We start from the raw sequence: 19,614 nt of genomic DNA on the forward strand, positions 1-19,614 counted from the left end.
ACAAACACAAACTGACACATGAGAAGGGTTAGCTACACACACACACACACACGCACCCGCACACACACAAACACACACACTCACGCCGCATGCACATGCTTTCCTCACGTAGTCTAATCTCAAGGAAAAGAGGCAGAGACGGTTAGGCAGCGGCTGCGAACGAGGATTTACTGCACCTTCTTCCTCATCCTAAGCAGCCTGCTACAAAACACGCACACACACACATGCACACACACACACACACACACACAAAGCTTATTCAACAAAAATAAGTATCATGCTGGTGGAAGGGAGTCCATGGAAGGGAGAAGTGTCCAAACTTTTTGCCACACGGATCAAAATTATGGGCCAAAACAAAAGTGTTTTTCTTTCTTTTCAACAGCAAACGAGCTACAGAAATTTAATTAAACAAATAAATTAGTCTAATTTTTATGGATGGGATATATGTAAGTTATTATAAATCCAAAACTTAAAAAGATTTGTCAGGTTTACCTCATTAAGAGAAAACCGTCCAGTTTTCAGATGTTTTATGTCTTGATTGAAGAAAAAAAAAAAGATTTGTTGAGTTCTGAGTAATTAAAAAAAGCATTTAAGTCACCTTTTCTTTAAAAACTCTTGCTATATTTAACCATTTTTTAAAGTAATGAAAGCAGACCTGGGTGCAGAGAAGTTTGCTTTTGAGTAAAAGTTACATATATGCGAAATTTGCAGGAAAAACCAAAATATTCTGGTTCTTCATAGAAAAATACTTTGTCTTTTTGTTATTCAGACATCCACTTATAGTGTACACAGACTAAAAATGTATGTTTTGTTTAGTTTAACGATAGTTTTACACAATTGAAATTAAATTATGCAGTCCTCAAGTGTTAAACAGATTAAATATGAAAATCTCGACCAAATGAGCACAAAAATCCTACAGAATGAGCCTAATTTATAAACATAAAATACTTTTTGTTCTAGCCAATAAATACTACTGTAAAAATATTTTAGTTCATGGTGATTTTGCCCTAAATAAAAAGTCAAATTTGTATTAATCTTGAATTGAATAATATGACCAAAAGCCATAAAAGTTAATGTTGCTCCTTAGTAAGAACAGCATCCTCACTGAGGAGGATTACGGTGGCAGCATCATGCCTGGAGGCCATTTTGAATCCACGATCACAAAGATTTGAACAAGATGTTTGACTGAGTTTATGAAACTTCTTAATTTTTACTCTGGATAGACATATAAAAACTGAAGTTCTCATGTTTTCTATGTTACCATCAATAAATTAAAGATACAGATAAGCAAATAATTAACTTACTTTTATAAATAAGAAAACAAAAAAATTACATAGCCTAATTTTCAATAACATAAAGTTTCTTTAGTGTATGCTTGATCATTTGTAGAGAAGGATGCATCTGCAGCTAAAAACAAAAGTTTGATACTTTTGTGATGGCAAAAGGTACTTAACAGTAGTTGTTTGTTTGTTTGTTTGTTTGTTTGTTTGTTTGTTTTTCTGAAGTTGAACCACCAGTTGAGGAGTTTTAGGTAGAACATATTTACTAAGAAGATTTTCATCTGAAATGCAAAACGTATATATTTTTTACATTTACTTTTAATTACTGCTCTGAGTGTTTTGTTCTTTCAGCAAATGGCAATTTTTAGAGTCTGTATATTTCAGTTAATGATTCATCATTTACTAAATAGTTAATGGTGATTCCAATAATCAATTAATCGTGATTAATACGATTAATCATTTCAGCCCTGCTGTCCATTTCTCTTTATACTTTAATAGATTTTCTTAGTTTAGTTTTTTTTAGTTGGTTTTGTTGCCTATTGACCCTCCAAAGACTTTTTTCTGCCCCTATCAGGATGACAGGCTTCTGGGTCACATAAAAATAGAGAACAAACTTTTGTGCTCTGGTTTAATCAACATGTTTGTTGGACTAGTTTGGTGTTTTAGTTGGGCGTATCACTGCTGTCCAGGGCTTTACGCTTGATTTGACACATTTGTTTCTGTTCTGGATTTGCCTGGAAGTCTCTCTACTCCAAATGTTGATGTTCTTCAGCTGTCAGTTCATTTGGCTCGACCACCGTCTGAACATGGCTTTTAGTTCAAGAGCAGTTGGTGCCCTAAACGTCCATATGTCAGATTTCAAAAATTTTTGAACATGGGTAAGAAATAGCAAAGGATAATTTTGCTAAAATCCTATTTGTTACCTCTTTTTGTCCACACTCTCCTTTTTGCTGCTGCCATGATGACTCATGTTTCAATGAAACTTTAAAATGTCCCTCTGGATGAATTGGATCCCTATTTCTTTTTTTCCTAAGTTATGTAACAAACAGCTTTTGGTAAAATAGCGAGGACCTGAATCATCCTCTGGGTCAGTGGAAATGAAATCTGCTGTCTTAATTCAACCTAAAAATAAAAATATCTGCTTTAGCAAAAATATTTGTAAAATTTATTTAAAAAGCTCATTGCTGTGAAATTCATTTTTACCAGTATTAATCATGGCATAGACAGAGAAAAAGGAAGAGATTCTGGAGTTTTATTAAAAAATAAAACAAACTTCTAGAATGAGGTTCTACTTTGCTTTCATTCATAAATGTTTAGTGCTGACAGACATTTTGCAACTGCAAACACAGAAAAACAGCTTGCAGGTCCAGCCCAATCTTATCTTTCTCTAAACTGAGAAAATGATTTTACTGGTCTGCATAGAGCTTTATGGTTTCCTAGACTATTTCAATCATATACATATTCTAAGTATTCTTAGTTATTCTGGCTGAAAAGCTTATTTTGTTTGTTGAATTTTGTGATTTAAAAAATAGTAAATAATTGAAACTACTTTCAGTTTAAATTGCTCATATTCGATGATTTTGCAAAGTCTTTTTCTTTTTCTGCTTGTCCTATCGCAGTGGTGCCTCGGGGTCGGTTGGCATCCTGCATGTTTTAGTTCGGTCCCTGGTTTAACTCACCTGGATCCAATGATGGCTCATTAGAGGCCTAAGAAGAACATTGATATGCTGAAAAGGTTGTTGCGACCAGGGAGAGAACTAAAACATGCAGGATGTCCAGGACTGTCCTAGCTTGTCTCAATTTACCACATTGATTTCTGCTCAGCTGCCAAACTGGTACCCAATTAATCAATTAGTGCACCCAATCAAAATGCATCCAAACTAAAAAGAGAACAACTGTCAAGGGGTGAATGGACGTGGCAAATCTAAAACACAGACAGCTGCTCCAATCAGGATTCTTAAAGTTTTAATGGAAAATGAAGATTTTACTGATAGGTTTTTACAAAAAATAAACTTGCAGAAAGCTAAGGAAGAGTCCTTGAATCTATTCAGATTTTTGATTTTAAATGGTGAGATGGTGGAAAGTAGTGAAGGAACCAAATTATGTGAATGAAGCTGAAGAGCAGAGAGACTGAGGAGAAAGAATAAAAACAGAAACAAACTAAAACAAGACTCAAAAAATCAGAAAACTAAAAGAAAAGCACTTGGCAATAATCTAGAAAACTGAACAGAACACAGTAATGGAGAAAATAACTCAACTGAATGAATAGAACATAAACCCACCAAAAAGAAACAAACAAAAAGAAAAACAACTCCAAAGGTCCAGATTTTTGGAACCATGATAAATATCTTCCATATCTTGGATATTTTTGTGGCTTTTTCTTAAAATGACAAATTTTTGAAAATTTGTTCAACAATATTTTAAGAAAAGTTCATACATTTTGGTTCTAATATCTTTTGGTTTCAAAAGAAACCATCTCCATCTATTCTGGCAAAATTTCCATTGAATTACACTAAAATGATGCAATAGAACATGTGCACCAAGAAATAAAAAGCAGCTAAATATGAACACTCTGCTCATCCCAACACTCAAGCAGCTTATCTACAGAAGCTCCACCTAAAGCTAGATGTTTAGGAGCAGACTGAGAAAGATCCGAGTGCAGAAACGTCAAATCTGCACGATAAGAGAAGACAGACGGCTGGCGAGCAGTTTGAACAGACACACAGCGATGTGACAAAGACGGCGAACGCAGCTCGCATTCCTCACTTGCCCACATTTGTCACATCAGGCATCTGAAGTACACGCCTGAGCGACTGAGTGTGAGCGGATGTGAACGCGTGGAGATGAACTTCGATTTGACACTTTCTAGCAGACACCCAATCCAGAGGGAGATGTGTCCAATCAGCTGTGAATTTGGTCCACAGTGTGTGTGTGTGTGTGTGACTTACTGCCAGCAATACATTTTTTTCCCAGTCTGCAGTCATTTTCAGTGTCAGTGCATGCTATTTTCTAGACTATTATTGTAATAATATAATAAATTAATTAAATTTATGTCTCTTTAAGGTCTAACATGTCTAATTTAAAACCATATATATGGAATTTTATTTCTGCTAAATTTTGTTCAGCTCAAGCCAGTTAACTTCAATATATCTCAAATCTTCAGATGAATTTACACATGATGTAATTTTATCCTTATTTAAAAGAAAGAAGGAATCTGTCCGAGTAAACTCAGCTGGTCGCATCAAATCAAACGAAAATGTGGTGATAGTAGAAAGAAACAGCTGTCCTTTAAAACAAGACAACCTGGAACTGAGAAGATGGAGCACTGACACAGGAGTTTAACAGACAATCTGTTAGCCAGTAGCGCTAACTATGGAGTGAAAACCAAAGAGAGAACTCATATTTCAGCAGCAGCAGTTCTCCGGAAGACATCGTTCAGAAAAGAGACACAGAAACATTGGACCAAGTTTATCCCCTATGGGAATTTATGAGTGACATAAAAAAATTTAAATACTGTTCTGGATTTACCCAGAAGCCAACAAAAAGAGGCTAAAATGTGATCTCTTGTTTGATATTGGATTTCTAACTAATAAAATACTTTTTTATGTTTTTAATACTCAGAAACTTACAATCAATTAGATGTGCAAGTTATCAGTTTAAATCATTCTCTCAGTTCAATCATTTCAAATTCCTGCATAAATTTCAATGTTGTTTCTCGATGTCTTTCATGCATTAAGACATTAAGAAACCTCAGTGGCCCCCACCAGCACAGGAGTGTGTTCGCTTTAAACTGTGGTGTATATCAGAAGAGCTTTGGCTTTGAAATGATTACAAACGCAGCTCCAAAAGAAAAACATTTAAAATTTTTATGCTAGATTTTTTCCAGAGAGAGCTATTAAACCCTGAAAACATGAACCTCATGTCATATATCATTCTGTTTAGATGTATTTCTGCACACATACATATATTTAACAATGTAGGTCTCCACTGATTGCATGAATGTATCAGTAATAAAGGGAATATGTGAAAAGTTTGTGTGTGTGCTGGGAGAAAAAAGAAAATGCGTGAATCAGAGCATAAAGATGTGTGTTTGTGTCCCAGGAAGCTCCATGATTCACTCCCTTGTTACCCATCAGGCCTATCGCGCAGCCGATCAGGCCCTGGTTACACAGCTGAGTGAACGACCGGCGCGACCTTATTGAACGCTGCGTTTGAAGATGATGCAACATGACGGCCGGTCACGCTTTTGCTATAAAAGAAGAAAATCCAAAGCTTTTCTTAGTCCGCAACTGAACATGCAGCAGAAAAAGTAAAAATAAAAAAAGAAATGAGGAGCAAGACAGTGGCATGCTGGGTTTACCCTGCCTACCCTGACTATGACAAAATGAGAGATGATAATGATATCCTGGCAGCTTTAACAATTAATAACAAAGAAGAAATGGAAGTCTAAAAGAAAGTATTTAGACTTCTAGGTTTTTCCTCATTTGGCGGCATTACCGTCTAAAACTTTAATGCATTTCATTTAGATTCCATGTGACTACGTGGCTAAATTGTGAAATTAAAGGGGAAAAAAACTGATTAATTTTTTTTTGCAAAGAACAATCCTAAAGGTGTGGCATCTACTTATATTTAATCCTCTGAGTCAACACTTTGTCAAACCTCCTTTCACTGCAGTTACAGCTGCAGTGAAAGTCTTTAAAAGTGTGACTGTAGAGGCGCACCTCCAAAGACTGAAACTTCTGTCCATTGTTTTTTTTGGCAAAATAGCTCAGTCTCAGTCAGACGGGACTGAGAGCATCTTTAAAAATCTGTGAGGATTAATTTTCATTTTGCCACATAATACATGGCTTGTGGAAAAGTCAAACCATGCATTCCGTGTGACAGCCTATCACTACAGTTTGTGTTTGTAAAGAAACAAAATGTGGAAAAAGTGTGAATAATTTTGCAAGGCACTGAAAATTGTTTTCCGACTAGGAGAAACTGCAGTTTGCCATATGATCCAGTAGAGGGCAGACTATAACCAAATTACAAAAACATCACAAAGATTACCTGGTGAAAATATTGGCCTATTTTAAAAGCAATCCGCCATAACATCTATTATCAAGCCATAAACTTATTTTTGGGTAGTAAATCTCTATATGCCAAGAACGAGTTAACTTTATTCCAAAACCAGAAGCAGGATCTCTGTCCACACACACAGGTCAAGTTTGACAGGTTTCACAGCGTCACAAGTTAAATGTAAGTCAAAGCGAAACCGGATTTATTCAGGAAAGGTGAATCATCTACAGATGAACTGAATAAAAAATGCTGACACGCAATATAAATGAAAAAAAAAATTCGCATGCAGAACAAGTTTGAGATAAGAGGCAATAAATAAAAAACACAAAAAAGATAAAGATCACACAGGTAGATGAGCAATACCACAGGTAAAATGAAAAAACACAACCGCAGAAAATAAAAATAAAAATTACAGCTTCTTACTGACACAATGAGGGACAAAAGAGGACAGGACATATTTTAGTTGTTTTTTTTATCACTGTGGAGGCTTACCCAGTCTGAATGGCAGAACTATGCAGATGCGTTTCCTCCTCTTCAGTAATTCACTCGTTTTATGTCCAGGTCTTTTACTGGTTGTTTCAATAAACCATCATGGTGTCATAAAAAGGCTGCAGATATTGTAAACATTTTTCCCTCACATGTTACATTCTTGTTTCTGAGAAACATTTAACGGAAAAGCTTAACTTGCATGTTCTCTTACAAGTTCTTTTTAAAAATAAATTGTCCTTAAAGTTACAGATTGTCTGAAAGATATTTAGGTCTGCAATGATTATTCTAATAATCAATTATTCTATTGATAATTTTGACGATTAATCTGCTAAAAAATATTGACACATTCTGCAGATTTTCCATTTATCCACTCATTTTTTAAAATAATATTGGAAATACATTATGAAACACAAATAAACAATCCAATTTCTTTTTAAATAAGAACATAATTTATTGCCTAAAATACAATAACATACCATCTCTAGTGAATATTCAATCATTTGTAGCAAAGGATGCAAACACAGCTAAAAATATTTCTAACATTGATGTGAAAATCTCAGGTTTTTCTGCTTGATTTAAGATCAAAACAGTGCAAACTGATGTAGAGACTTTCTTTTGATTAACCAATTAATAACTATGTAGCAAACGATGCTTAAAGGAAGATTTTTCAAATGTTTTTAGTTTTAGTTTTTTACTATATTTTAACCAGGTGAAGTCAAAACACCCTTTTAAAATGTTCTTGTTTGAACATATTTACAGACAAATAATGTTGTTTTATCTTAAGTACAAATGTGTAGATTTTGTACAGTTGTGGATTAATTACTGTTCCAAATAATTGGAAGGGCTGACCTTTGAATCTACTGTTATGATTATCTCAATAATAACAGCTTCAACCCTGAATATCTTATGTGCTGCTAATCATAACATCATCATATTTGATAATCTTTCCGTCCTGAGTCACCACAGTCTGCTCCCACGTTTCAAGTTTCCCGTTTTTCCTTTCAACGCGTTGGACCTTCACCTTTCCAGTTTGCGGTAAGCTACTGGGAAGGTCCTTCGCGGCTTCGTGGTTTAACTTCAGCTTCATGAGTTGGGCCGTGATGTCCGTCCCACCTGCAGCCTCTTGTCTGTTTCTGTTCTCTGCCGGCTTTGTGACGGGATGCTTGGGCAGTCCCATGTGGGCACGCAGAGGTTTGATTTCTGGTCTGGGTGTCCGCTCCCATTTCAGTAGATCTGGGCCTTTATTGTCTCTTTTTTCTGGTAGCTGATTCCTGTCGATCAGGTTTCCCCTCGGTTTCATTGGTGATGCAGATCTGGGTCTGGGTCTTGCAGCTTGTTCACGTGATGGTGGCTTTAGGAGGTTTTGGACATTTTTAGGTGGTGTACTGCTTCCTATAACTGTTCTTCCAGTTACTCGAATTTCGTCTATGATGCTAACCATGGCGGCCCTCTTTCCGGGGTCCGGCTCCACCATCTTGCACACAATGTCGCAGTAGGGCTGACCTTGCATGACCTCCTTGACTTTAGCAGGACAGACGGAGGGCGTGTGGAGCCGGACCCGGGCGTAGAGCTCAGCGATGATCTTCCCCATGGCCCAGACATCTGAACGCTGATTTCGCTGGCTTCGCCACCGGAGAACCTCTGGAGCTGAGTACGCCTCGTTCCCCATGTCTACGGCCGAGTTTAGGCCATGTCTGAAAAACTTTGCCAGTCCCAGGTCGATGATGACTGCTCTGTTTGTCGTATGTTCCACCTGACAGGAAACAGTTAAGGAAGTCATAAATTAAATCAATTAAATAAAAAATGCATTCATGAGATGAAAAATACAGTTTATAACTTTTTATTGCAATAGCCACTGGTGAAAAAGCTACATATGCATTCAAAAATGATCATAGTCTTAAAAATAAACTACCCTGTAATAAGTAATTACCTGAAATAGTGTTAAAGTTTATTTTGAAGCTCTAAATGTGCATTTGGATATTAAGGTTGTAAACAGGGGTGGCCATTTATCACATCGTTTATCATTCATCATGAAAAATTTCTTGTTATGGGATTTTTTATTTATGGTTTTCTGTGTTTGTTAGATTAAAGCTTGGTGGGGTTTTTTTTCTTTATAGTAGAAGATAATATTTGATAAAACATGTATCACAGTAACAGTGCTGGTCAGAACTACTGCAGAAATTACAACTGAATTCTGCCAGAATTTTAATAAATTTAGCTACAGATGGTGACCTGGACGCATTAAAGAAAGCTTTTAAATTTTTCTTAAGGGTGCCTGTTTTGTAAGTCTCCTCAGCTACTTCTCTCATTCCATCAACAGTATTTTGTGTTCATCTCCAAAGATCATATTTGCTTTACAACTTTCTGCCACCTGGAGATTGATTTTGCTGCCAGGCTAATAAGGTACTTTTGTTGGTTTTTATTTTTGCATATCCTCTTTGGATAACAGTCCAGTGGCTCCTTCACTCTCTTTTAATCTGCTCACTCTGATTCAGTATCAGATTTTCAAAAAGCACATTTACAAAACTATTAAATCACTTTCTTCTGCAGAACGATGCTAAAAATTGGGATTTTTTAAAAGCAACATTACAGTTATTGTCTTCAACAAAACTTGAAGTAGGTAAAAAAAACAAAAAACAACAGTAATTGTGGCATTCAAATCTTTCTTACCATTTTACAGTAATCACAAAATGTATTTACTCCACCTCCTTTTGAACAACTCTGTGCTCATGTTTGTGTAACTTTTGGTGCTGATCTTAGTGTCGACTCACCATGATGTTTTCAGGCTTCAGATCTTGATGGACGATGTCGTTTAGGTGGAGGTGCATCAGCCCTTCACACATACCACTAACGATGGTGACTTTAGTTGATGGAGTCAACTGAAAAAGGAGGAAGATCAAGTTCAAACCAATATTACCTTTAGGCCAAAATTTAGCTGCATGTTGGAAGAATGTAATGTGAATTTGTCAGGACATGCAAACCGGTGGTGAGGCAATACATGTTAACTATAAAATAACCAGACACAACTTTCATCTTTCAAAACTGAAGCAATTAAATAAACACAAACTATATAACTGTTTTAGATATTTATAATAAAGGCAGAAGCTAAATCCTGTAGGATGGTTTTATTTTGTATCACATTTGTATCTCTCTTGAGGCTAAAAGAAATTTAGAATTGAAGAACGCAGTTTAAAGGTGTTGGTCACTGAGAGACTAAAGAAAAACCCAGAAAATTATATTTAAAATGTAAATAACAGATAACTCCACAAAAAATACATATAACATGGTCACAAACACTTTTTGAGCTGGGAGGAAGGAGCTAAGACAATGCTTCTTTGTGCAACCAGGATGCAGCTGTGTGTGACTGAATTACATAAAATAACCTTAGGTATATTTTTGTTTGCTTTTGTTTTAAAAGTATCCTTACCTGTATTTTGGATTTTGCTGACTGGAAGATAGTTGTCTCCAAATCCTCTCCAAATATAAACTCCAGTGGAATAATCCATTTACCATCAGTGAGCGTTATGTTGCCCAGAAGCTTCACTATGTTGGGATGTTCTGCTTTGCTGCACAACAAATGGTGAAGAGAAGAAACAGAAGATTAAAAATCAAATCAAATCATAACATTCACTGACAAAAGGACAGGAAATCATCTGGGTTATAAAGTACTGCACAGTAGGGAAGCTGAAGGGAAAAACAATTATCAAATTGTTCAGTTTAAAGCTAAAACTTTTGGCCTACACATTTAGTTAACCCTTTATTTAAAAAGCAGCAAAACCATCTGAATGCAGTTCATTCACCAACAAACAGAGTCCAGTTTTGTTCAAATCTAAATCATGTTTAGATTCTTAGGCAAGATTTGAAAACTGAGTAGGGATGCATCGATATGAAAACTTGGGCCGATATCATTATCCAACATAAATACTGCTGTTATTCCCAATAAAAAATATTTGCTGATATTATATATAAACTCTGTGTATTTCTGCACACTTGTGACACTGTGAAACACCGGCATTGCTTCTCTCCTTCAGTTAAACTGTCACCTGCCTCTCCTGAAAAACAAACACTTAATGAACACAAATGTTGGACCCAGTTTTACTTATCAGGCTTGTACAGAGCTGAGAAAAATGACTAATATCAGTCAATAACAATGTTGATGCAGATATTAGGAGCACTCTGCCTGAGCTCAAGGTGTTTAGCAAACGAAAAAGCCAAAGACTTGAATATTGTAAACTTGAAATCATATTTTATTTTCCTTCAATTGTGCAATTATGCACAATGATGCACTATTGTGTGATGGTCTGCCACATAAAATCTCAAGAACAGACATCAAAGTTTATAGTTATTTTGTGCTAAAATGGTGATTGGTTTTGCAAGGTGCAGGAGTCTGCAACCTTTACAAGACAAGGAGCCATTTTTGCCCTCAGTTCAGTTAAATAAAATGTCACAAATATTGTTTATTACTTCTGTTTTTATAACTGCATGGCTGTGACTGTGTGTCACAGCAGTTACAGCCCCACAAACACAAATATTTCTCATGAAAAACATTCCTGATACACTTCTTTAGGACACCAGTCACATTAAAAAGTCTGATTCGTAACATTAAACTGCACATAGTAACTGTATTTAAATTTGCATAGGTTGCATGTGTAAACTCAGAATCTTGTCCTTACTTGTAAACTTCACATTCTCTCTCCAGATCTTTCCGATCGATGAGATGTTGGGGGACTTTCTTCACTGCAGCCCAGGTGCCTTTGTATTGTTGCCGGTAGACTTTCCCAAAGCAGCCTTTAGCGAGCGTTGCTGTGGACCACGCCATGCTGGAGGAACAGGCAAGACTGGAGAGTTAAAACAGGGCAGCACCATTAAAACCTCAAGAAATACTCTAATTAGAGAGATAGACTGATTACCATGTGGTGAAAGCTACACTGTCTCAATTGATTTAATGATTTGTTGCAATGGTATGTTCTACTGTGATGTAATTTCCTGTGTAAATTAAAACACGTGCTGTGAAAAAGGAAAAGCTACATCCATGTAGCCGTGGCAACGCCTTCAGGAATTTTCAGGATATTTTTATAAAAATAGAATCAAGTGGAAATTTCTCATATGGACATTTGACTCTGGAGCTGCTGCAACATTCAGCTGGATGAAGGATGATGGAGACCAGAAACAGAGTCTGTTACTCTGATCATATTAATGATCTTAATCCAACATATTGATTAGATCTAATTTAATCATAGAAGCCTCCAGATCCTCACCTATGGAACAACTTCACATATGTTGGCTTAGTTGTTTTTATAATTTTTACTATTAGATATTCCTAACCAAATGTTACCTTAAAATAAATATCTGCATTACAATTAACTTGGTCTTTAACCTTTTATTAATTTTAAATTATTCTTTTTATTTAACTTTATTGTCTAGTTGCATTTACTGTAATACAAGCTTTAATAGAAAAGAGTAAAAATATCCTTTATTGTCCACAATGGGGGAATTTCTGGAGATTGTCAGATATCTACCAAATTAGTTCAGAACCAACTGAGGACAAATATTGTTGCCTACACCGAAATTAATATTTAATCATTCCTGCTGTTTGACAGCAAATCCTAAAAACTTCAAATATTTTACCTGAAATAATTTTTGCCTCAGAAACTCAAAATATGTCTGTGTTTCTACAGAAGCTGTCACATTAAAAGAACATTTTCCTTGAGTCCAAACAATATTTACAAACCTTCAGTCACAATATTTTCCAAATAAAAATGAATAAATGATTAATTAATACTGCTAATAATTAATTGATTAAGAACATTCTTTAAGATATGCTGACAGAGCAGATTATTTCCAGCAACTGGATCAAGTTTCTTAAAAAGGGAGTGTCATTTATGATGAACAGGTTCAGAGTTTCTGTGGAACTGCACAGGAGGAAGTTCAATAAATTAGGTGAACATGAAACCAAATAACTGGATAAATATGTACAACATTAAGAATAATATTCACAAGCATAAAGTAAGTAAAGAAAAATCTTAAAAATAAAATTGTCAAGCTTTTCATGTGGTGTGTAAATAAGATCAGCCCTGATCTAAACACATTCAAATCTTCAGACTTCTGTGGAAAATTTCACACAGTCAGCGGTGCATAAAAAAGCAGACAAACTGGTTAACCCAGAAATGAAAAGTTTATCGTTGGACAGGCTGACACAGGAACAGCTGACATGCTAATCCGTGTTTTACAGCATGAAAGTGAAAAACATAATTTCTAATAGAGTTCATTTATACAAAGTGGCCAGATTGAGGAGTTTCACAACAACAGAAATATCTAAAACTCTTCATTTAGTTTTGTACTGAACTATAAACTGAATCCACTGCTCTCTCAACATTTGTCCTAAAAATGCAGGTATTGATCATCTCCTACCTTTTTGCTCTTGAAGGGAAGAAGGTCCGTCAGGTCTGAACATGAGTTTGCATAGCTGTCTCTCTTTATCCCTGACAAACCACACCTTCTTTCTTTGTGACCCATTTCCTGAAACAGAAATACCTGCTCGTTGTTTGAAAAGGAGCTTACCGTAAGTAAGCAAAACCAATGATAAGCAGGTGCGTCACGGTTGGGGTGAGTAAAGGAGCGAGTTTCCCTGAGATGATTCATGGAAAACACACTTTGAGAAAAACAACGTATATGATGAAGTACAGTTCCCAATAAGTGGAGGTCTTATTTTTGCCTTTTCACTTCTTTGGTGAGATTATTTTTGCTTGAAAATAAAATTAAGTTGATGATAAAGTTTTTATGTACATATAAAGAAAAGATGAACATCTCTTTTTCCCCCATGTTTTCAAACAGATTCTACCTTTGGGACAGTTTATTTGCAGTCAGGATGTTTCCTTAGTTTTGTGTTTGGCCTCCATGTTGTTGTCTACTGGATGTCAAGTTTCAGTGAGTGGGAGGTTTGAGTCATGTTGAGACGGAAACTCTGCTCTCCACTTCCACACTCCACAAATATTCCCCAAATCTTCCAATTAGCTTTTCTTCTTTCACTTTCATTTCTAAATACTTTAATTTAGCAAAATATCGCCGGAGCATTACTGAGGGAAAAAAAACAATTATTATTGAATATACAGTACATCATAGTTTTAATCACCCTTGAATTACAATGCAGACAGTTGGTGTGACAGACACAAAGCTAAAAAAAAAAGAACAGGAATGATAGTTTATAAGGTAGAAATATTTTATTATTAAAGTTGCACTTGTTGCATTTTTGGATCTAGACAAATTTAAAGGGATTCAGACTAAATGGAGAGCATAAAGGGCTATTTAAAACATTTTTAGGCAGAATAGTAATGCTTTTACTGTTCAGCAAATATGATTATTTTTATATATGTCTGCTAAAATGTAAAACATAAATATCAGGTATATTTTGTTAAATATTTCAGCATCCATTTTATTACAAGATATTGTATATTGGTATAAATATTGAAATATAGTGTAAACAGAATATCAAGGCAACAGTGCTTATAAATATTTAGATAAGTATGAATATTTATAGGCTGTAAAAACAGAAGCAACAGCCACAGTTCTTCAAACATCTTTTTTCTGGATATAAACATAAAGCTGGGGAAACATTCATTCATTATTAAACTGGTTAGGCTGTTCTGCTGCAGAAAACAAAACACAAAATGTATCCTCAGAACGAACTTTTCTTTCACTCTGTAGCTTTAAATCACAAACTGAAATGTGAATGAAGTGTTAAAAGGCATTGCTCTGATTTAGCCGGAGTTGGAAAGTTTCAGAAATTCTGCCACCGCGATGAAATAAACAGTGTAACAGCGCCATCTGTTGGTCGACCGAGCATCAGAATAAACATTTAATGAAATCAATTTAACTTCAACAGTAATTCTCAAATCAAATTTGAATTATGTAAATTAATATGTTTCTCTTGCAAGTAATACTTGACAAAGTTAATAAAAAGTATATTTAAAGTAAAAAAAAAACAAACAACAACGTTATTTTAGTAACTCATACACGTTTTTTATTGTATGTTTGTTTTTTGATCACAACGTTTTCAATGGTAAAAAGAACAGAACTTGTTTAAGCCAATGGGCAATTATTCTATAACTTGGTTATCTTTATGTTAGAAGAGATTGAACTTTCAAGAAAATCAATAATCAATGCGTGGATGTGCCATAACTTTCTCCGTCTGAGCAGAAACAAAACAAAAGTTATTATGTTTAAGCAGGAATGATCGAGAGTCAGCACGCAGCTTCAGTTATTACAGAAACTACTGAGATCTGGGGGTAGGGATATAAAGACAAAGTCTGTTAACGACTTTGTTATTGTCTTTCTAAATGAATCCATCATTGAGAAGACGTTTTGGCCCACTGTACTTTGCAGTTTTTTTTTTTTTTTTTTTTTTTTTTTTTTTTTTTTTAATTCAACCAGATTGGAAAATTTTCTGGTTTGGAAGCCAACGTTTTACATGATAGTCTGGGTTCTTGTTGACGTCTTGGAGAAATGTTAGTATGTTTGGCATGGGTTTAATAGTATTTCCATTAATAAACCAAATTGTTATTTTTCTAAACAGCTTTTTTGTAAATAGAGGTGCTTGTTTAATATTTTGGGAGGCTGATGCTGCTTGAATGTGGCCTCCAACAACTCTCTACAATAATTGATTATTAACTAATGTAATTAATCTATGCATATATCTAAAACCCGCTTTTCCTTGTACGGCTGCTGGAGCTCTGGTGGCTATCTCAATCCATCCCAGGACTAGTAAAGGCAATTGCATTTGCATATGGAACCCTAACGCAAACATCTAAACGTCTGAAAAATTCAATAAAAATCTGTTTTGATTTCAAACGTTTCTATGTTGTTTGATTTTGAGTTCACGCCTGAACATTTCGGTCTCCTCCAGTCTTTATAAAGACGTGGATGTCTCGTGGGAACAGGGAAAACAGCGTTTCGTTTACAGCTTTATTAGCTGCTGAAACTGGAAGGTCGTTGACAAAAGGCTGGCGCACAAAGAGGTGCTAATGCTTCCCACGTACCGAGGCGGCAGATGACATGCAAATGTGTTGAGCTGCTGAAAAAAGGCTGCGGATAAAGTCATGCATTGGTGGATCCAAAAGCAACAATCATATACCTTTTGCGCTGATTTAATGCCATTTGTTCTTATTTCATGTCCAACCTAGAGGCGAACCAACGTTACGCACGGATATGGCACATTTTACGCACAAAATGAAATGGATCTCATTGTATTTATTTTATCACCTGATCCAATGTAGTTAAGGTAGTGCATTTCATCATCCAGCATTTATAGGTTTTGCTACAGCGTTTGAAATACGTCATTTTCATATGGAAATCTCTCGATCAGCTCCGACTTGCCGCCAGCAAACAGCCAGGCATCGAGATTAACAAAAATTATATGGAGTTTTGAGTTTTTAGATTTAAAACCAATAAAACGGACTGTTTTCACACTATTTCCTCTTGCTTTGAATTCATGCAGTCCCAACTCACATCTGGAGAGAAGCAGATAGTCGGAGGACGTAAGGCACTATTTACAGATTATAACTGTATTGAGAACTTTTTGAACTGTTTTTAAGCTCTTGAACAGCACGGTTTGGATTTTATAGATGTTTATAATGGATTATTGTCACAATCTCGTGAGGAACTGATTTACATGCATGACAAACATCCGTGAACCCAGTGGGGAGCTCCGAGGTGAATGAAGACGACTCTTCCGATCTTCAAGGAAATCTGATAGATGTGGAACTGGAGACTTCTGTTCACACGAACCCAGATCTGACTGAACGGAAGAACATCTCCAGTATAAAACATGTTCAGGTAAAGAGTGCGCAGCTGTTCTCATCTAATTCACAGGATTGACGGGATGTTTTCTGACTGCTGAAGCTGCGCACGTGGGGATTTACAGATATCTGATGCGTAAAACCAAAGAGTGAGGATTTTGTTCCTATGGAAACAAAACTTTTCACTTCAACGCTTCACATGACAACATTTGCTATGTAGCATAGATTCTAACAGTTTTGTTGCTTTAAACTTGTAATAATTAGATATACCATAATAAAACTTATAATACTCAGTTCATTGTTATCAATATGTTGTTGTTTTTCACGTATTTTCCTTTAATTTATATTAGTACCGTTTTAATTATTTACTTGCAGATTTTTTTTTTATTTGTTTGTTTCCTTCGGTTATTTTAATTACTTTCTTTTTTAAGAGCAGGCTGATGGCAGCCATTTCAAACCTTGAAGTTGTTGCTAAAATTTTGGGAAGATTTTTTATTCTTCTGACACATGATAGGGAAACATATACTACTATATATTTAGATATGGAACGCTGTGAAACATACAAAATCAAATAGATAAGGTAGCAGTGAAGTGTTTTAGAATCTCTTTTCTAGTACAACTTCAGGTGATTTTATGTGGTTCTTCTGGTTCGGAGGGGATGGAAAGTGAACCTGTAGGGCATGTGTCAATTCACAATGAGCTCAGAAATGTTAGTATTTAATAGATAAACTTAGATGAAATTGAATTCTGTGTCATAAAAATGTAAGAAAATATCCGACAAAATGATTTGTTTTTTTCTTTTTAAGTAAATTAGCTTAAAAAGGAGCTGGCTTTTGTCAAACGTCAGAGAATCCGTCATTTTACGCGCAAGGCTCCAAAGTTAAGCTTTCACCAGCTGTTAAAAGGTTAAGCCAAAAATAAAAATCTGTTTTGTTTTGGCAGATTACATGTAAAAAAAATCGATCTTTCTCGTTCAACAGCTTAAAACTCATAAAAACGTTTACCACAACTTTTCTCCAATACAGTTCACGCGTGTGCGTGGTGTGGGAACGTGGGGTCAAGTCTCTTCACAGCAGACAGACTTTGTCAGAGGTTCATCAGATTTAGCAGGTAATAAAGTGAGGATGAAGCTTCCCGATCCACATTCCCACGATGAGAACAGAGCTGCAGGACACGCTCCCACTGTCACACGTCCAGCGACGTTTGTCTGCGTGTTGCAAAGAGTTTGTGCCGTTTGCTGTTTACGCACAGAGAACATGTAGTTACCAACAACAACTGTGAAGGGGAGGTGTTGGGTCAAAACTAATCATTGTTTTATCATTTTTATTTGAGTGTTTTATCTCGGTGTGTTCGGTTGCCCAGCTGGCTCTGATCAATTGTTCTCTAACCCTTGTGTTTAGAAATGGGGTCCAACCCCGCACATGTAGAACTGTATGTTTGCCTCAGTCCTCGCATACACAAGGGTTAAGGTTCTTTCTTTATCTATGATATAATTTCCCACTCTAGGGGTCCATCTGTTCTGTTATCTCAGCAATGTTCCACTGGAGAAGGTTATCATAATAAAAGTCAGTTCCCAAGCAGAGTTTGAGCAGAGCTAACCAACCTTTGATCCTGGGTGAGTTAGAGGTTGTGGATCTCTCCCTTTGCAAAGGAAGGAATAAAAAACCTCATTGGTCTTGTGTCTGGTTCTTTACAGACCTTGAGTTAATTTTAAAAACCCCACCAGAAGGCAGCTGTTCTGACTCTTTATTAACTTTAATGTTTTTCTTTGCATCTTGACATTCTACCAAAACATATTTATTTATTATTTTTAATTACAATTTAGAGGAACATTATTAGAGGGCATGATTTCAGATAATGTTCTCTAAAAACAAACAAAAAAACGTCTAAAGATGAAGTAATATGCAGAAAATTCCCTTTAAATTTTTAAAACGCTAAATGAAAACAGAAAATAAAATAATGGGTAAATAAAAACTATACAATAACAGAGATGCTAAATCGCATTCGTGCGCAAATGATATTTATTAAATCATTTTTAAAATAATTTGAGGTGTGTGACTGTCTGGTTCCCAGATTCCACTGAAACAAATGTCAGCACTGCAGGACTTTACACGAGTTCAGTTCTTCTTTAAAACCAGAGGTGTGAAAATGTAACCAAATGAGAGACATTTCGTTGGGAAGGACCGAACAGAGACTTTCCCACAGGCCTAATTGAAGATGCGCATTTAGCGGAACCTGACTTCGCACCAGAGCGCGTAAAGTGTGCATCACAAGGACTGTTAGCGATGCGTCAGTTCCAACACGTATTTCGCTTGGTGTTTCGCTTTCCCACGAGAAAAAGCTGGAAAAGGTTCCGGGAGAAACTTCCAAGAAATATAAAACTAGGAACAATACTGAAAAAAGACTGCCGAAGTGCTTCAGCGATCTTTGGTATTTCTTCAACTTTTTATTAAAAAAATATCAAATAAAGTTTCGCTTTCATGATTTTTTTTTTATCATAGTCTACTGTGCTACATTCAATAGTAAACTTTCACAATTATGGGAACATTTATATGCAGATTTTTCAAACTTTAAATCCTTAAAGCTTTTAGTCTGACCCCCACCAAATTAAGGACTGCATTTCATGTCCTTTGAACTGCAGTTGTCAGCAGACACGCGTGGAAAACAAACGGACCCTTAAAAGGCATCTGATGTTAGGATGGAGGCTGATTACCATGAAAACAAAGGCGAGCATGCGCACTGGAGGCTTATCCGCTTAGCATTTCCACTGTCATGTCGGTATCAAATGTTTATTTCGCAGATGTAAAGCCTTGAAGTGAAGCCATTTATACATTTGCATATAAAGACAATACATCCGAAAATACATTTGCTGATTTTAATTAGACCCAGACCCAGCAGGTTGGTTTGGAAGCTAAATGTTTGTGAAAATGTATTAAAGTTTATAACATTTATTTCATATATTGTCTTAAAAAAGTATTCTCACTCCCTGAACC

The 19,614-nt window shown here is 35.7% G+C and overlaps 1 protein-coding gene across 2 annotated transcripts; it reads right to left on the reverse strand.

Annotated features, from left to right (window-relative positions):
• Positions 1-6,419: 6,419 nt before the first annotated feature.
• On the reverse strand, positions 6,420-13,347 carry LOC106910700 (serine/threonine-protein kinase Nek7). 2 transcript variants are annotated; one of them, XM_014977367.2, is made up of 5 exons: positions 13,239-13,347; positions 11,501-11,647; positions 10,255-10,393; positions 9,599-9,706; positions 6,420-8,580 (listed from the first exon to the last, which is right to left on the reverse strand). In XM_014977367.2, the coding sequence occupies exons 2-5, from the start codon at positions 11,644-11,646 to the stop codon at positions 7,732-7,734; spliced, it is 1,242 nt and encodes a 413-aa protein (XP_014832853.2). In that variant the 5' UTR covers position 11,647; positions 13,239-13,347; the 3' UTR covers positions 6,420-7,731. The 2 variants fall into 2 exon arrangements, with proteins under 2 accessions (XP_014832853.2, XP_014832854.2); XM_014977368.2 differs by having other exon boundaries at positions 11,501-11,665; positions 13,239-13,278.
• Between the last annotated feature and the right edge of the window lie 6,267 nt (positions 13,348-19,614).

This window comes from Poecilia mexicana, unplaced genomic scaffold, assembly GCF_051168715.1.
Source record: "Poecilia mexicana isolate PSO_F unplaced genomic scaffold, ASM5116871v1 scaffold_16, whole genome shotgun sequence".
Classification (NCBI taxonomy): Eukaryota; Metazoa; Chordata; class Actinopteri; order Cyprinodontiformes; family Poeciliidae; genus Poecilia; species Poecilia mexicana.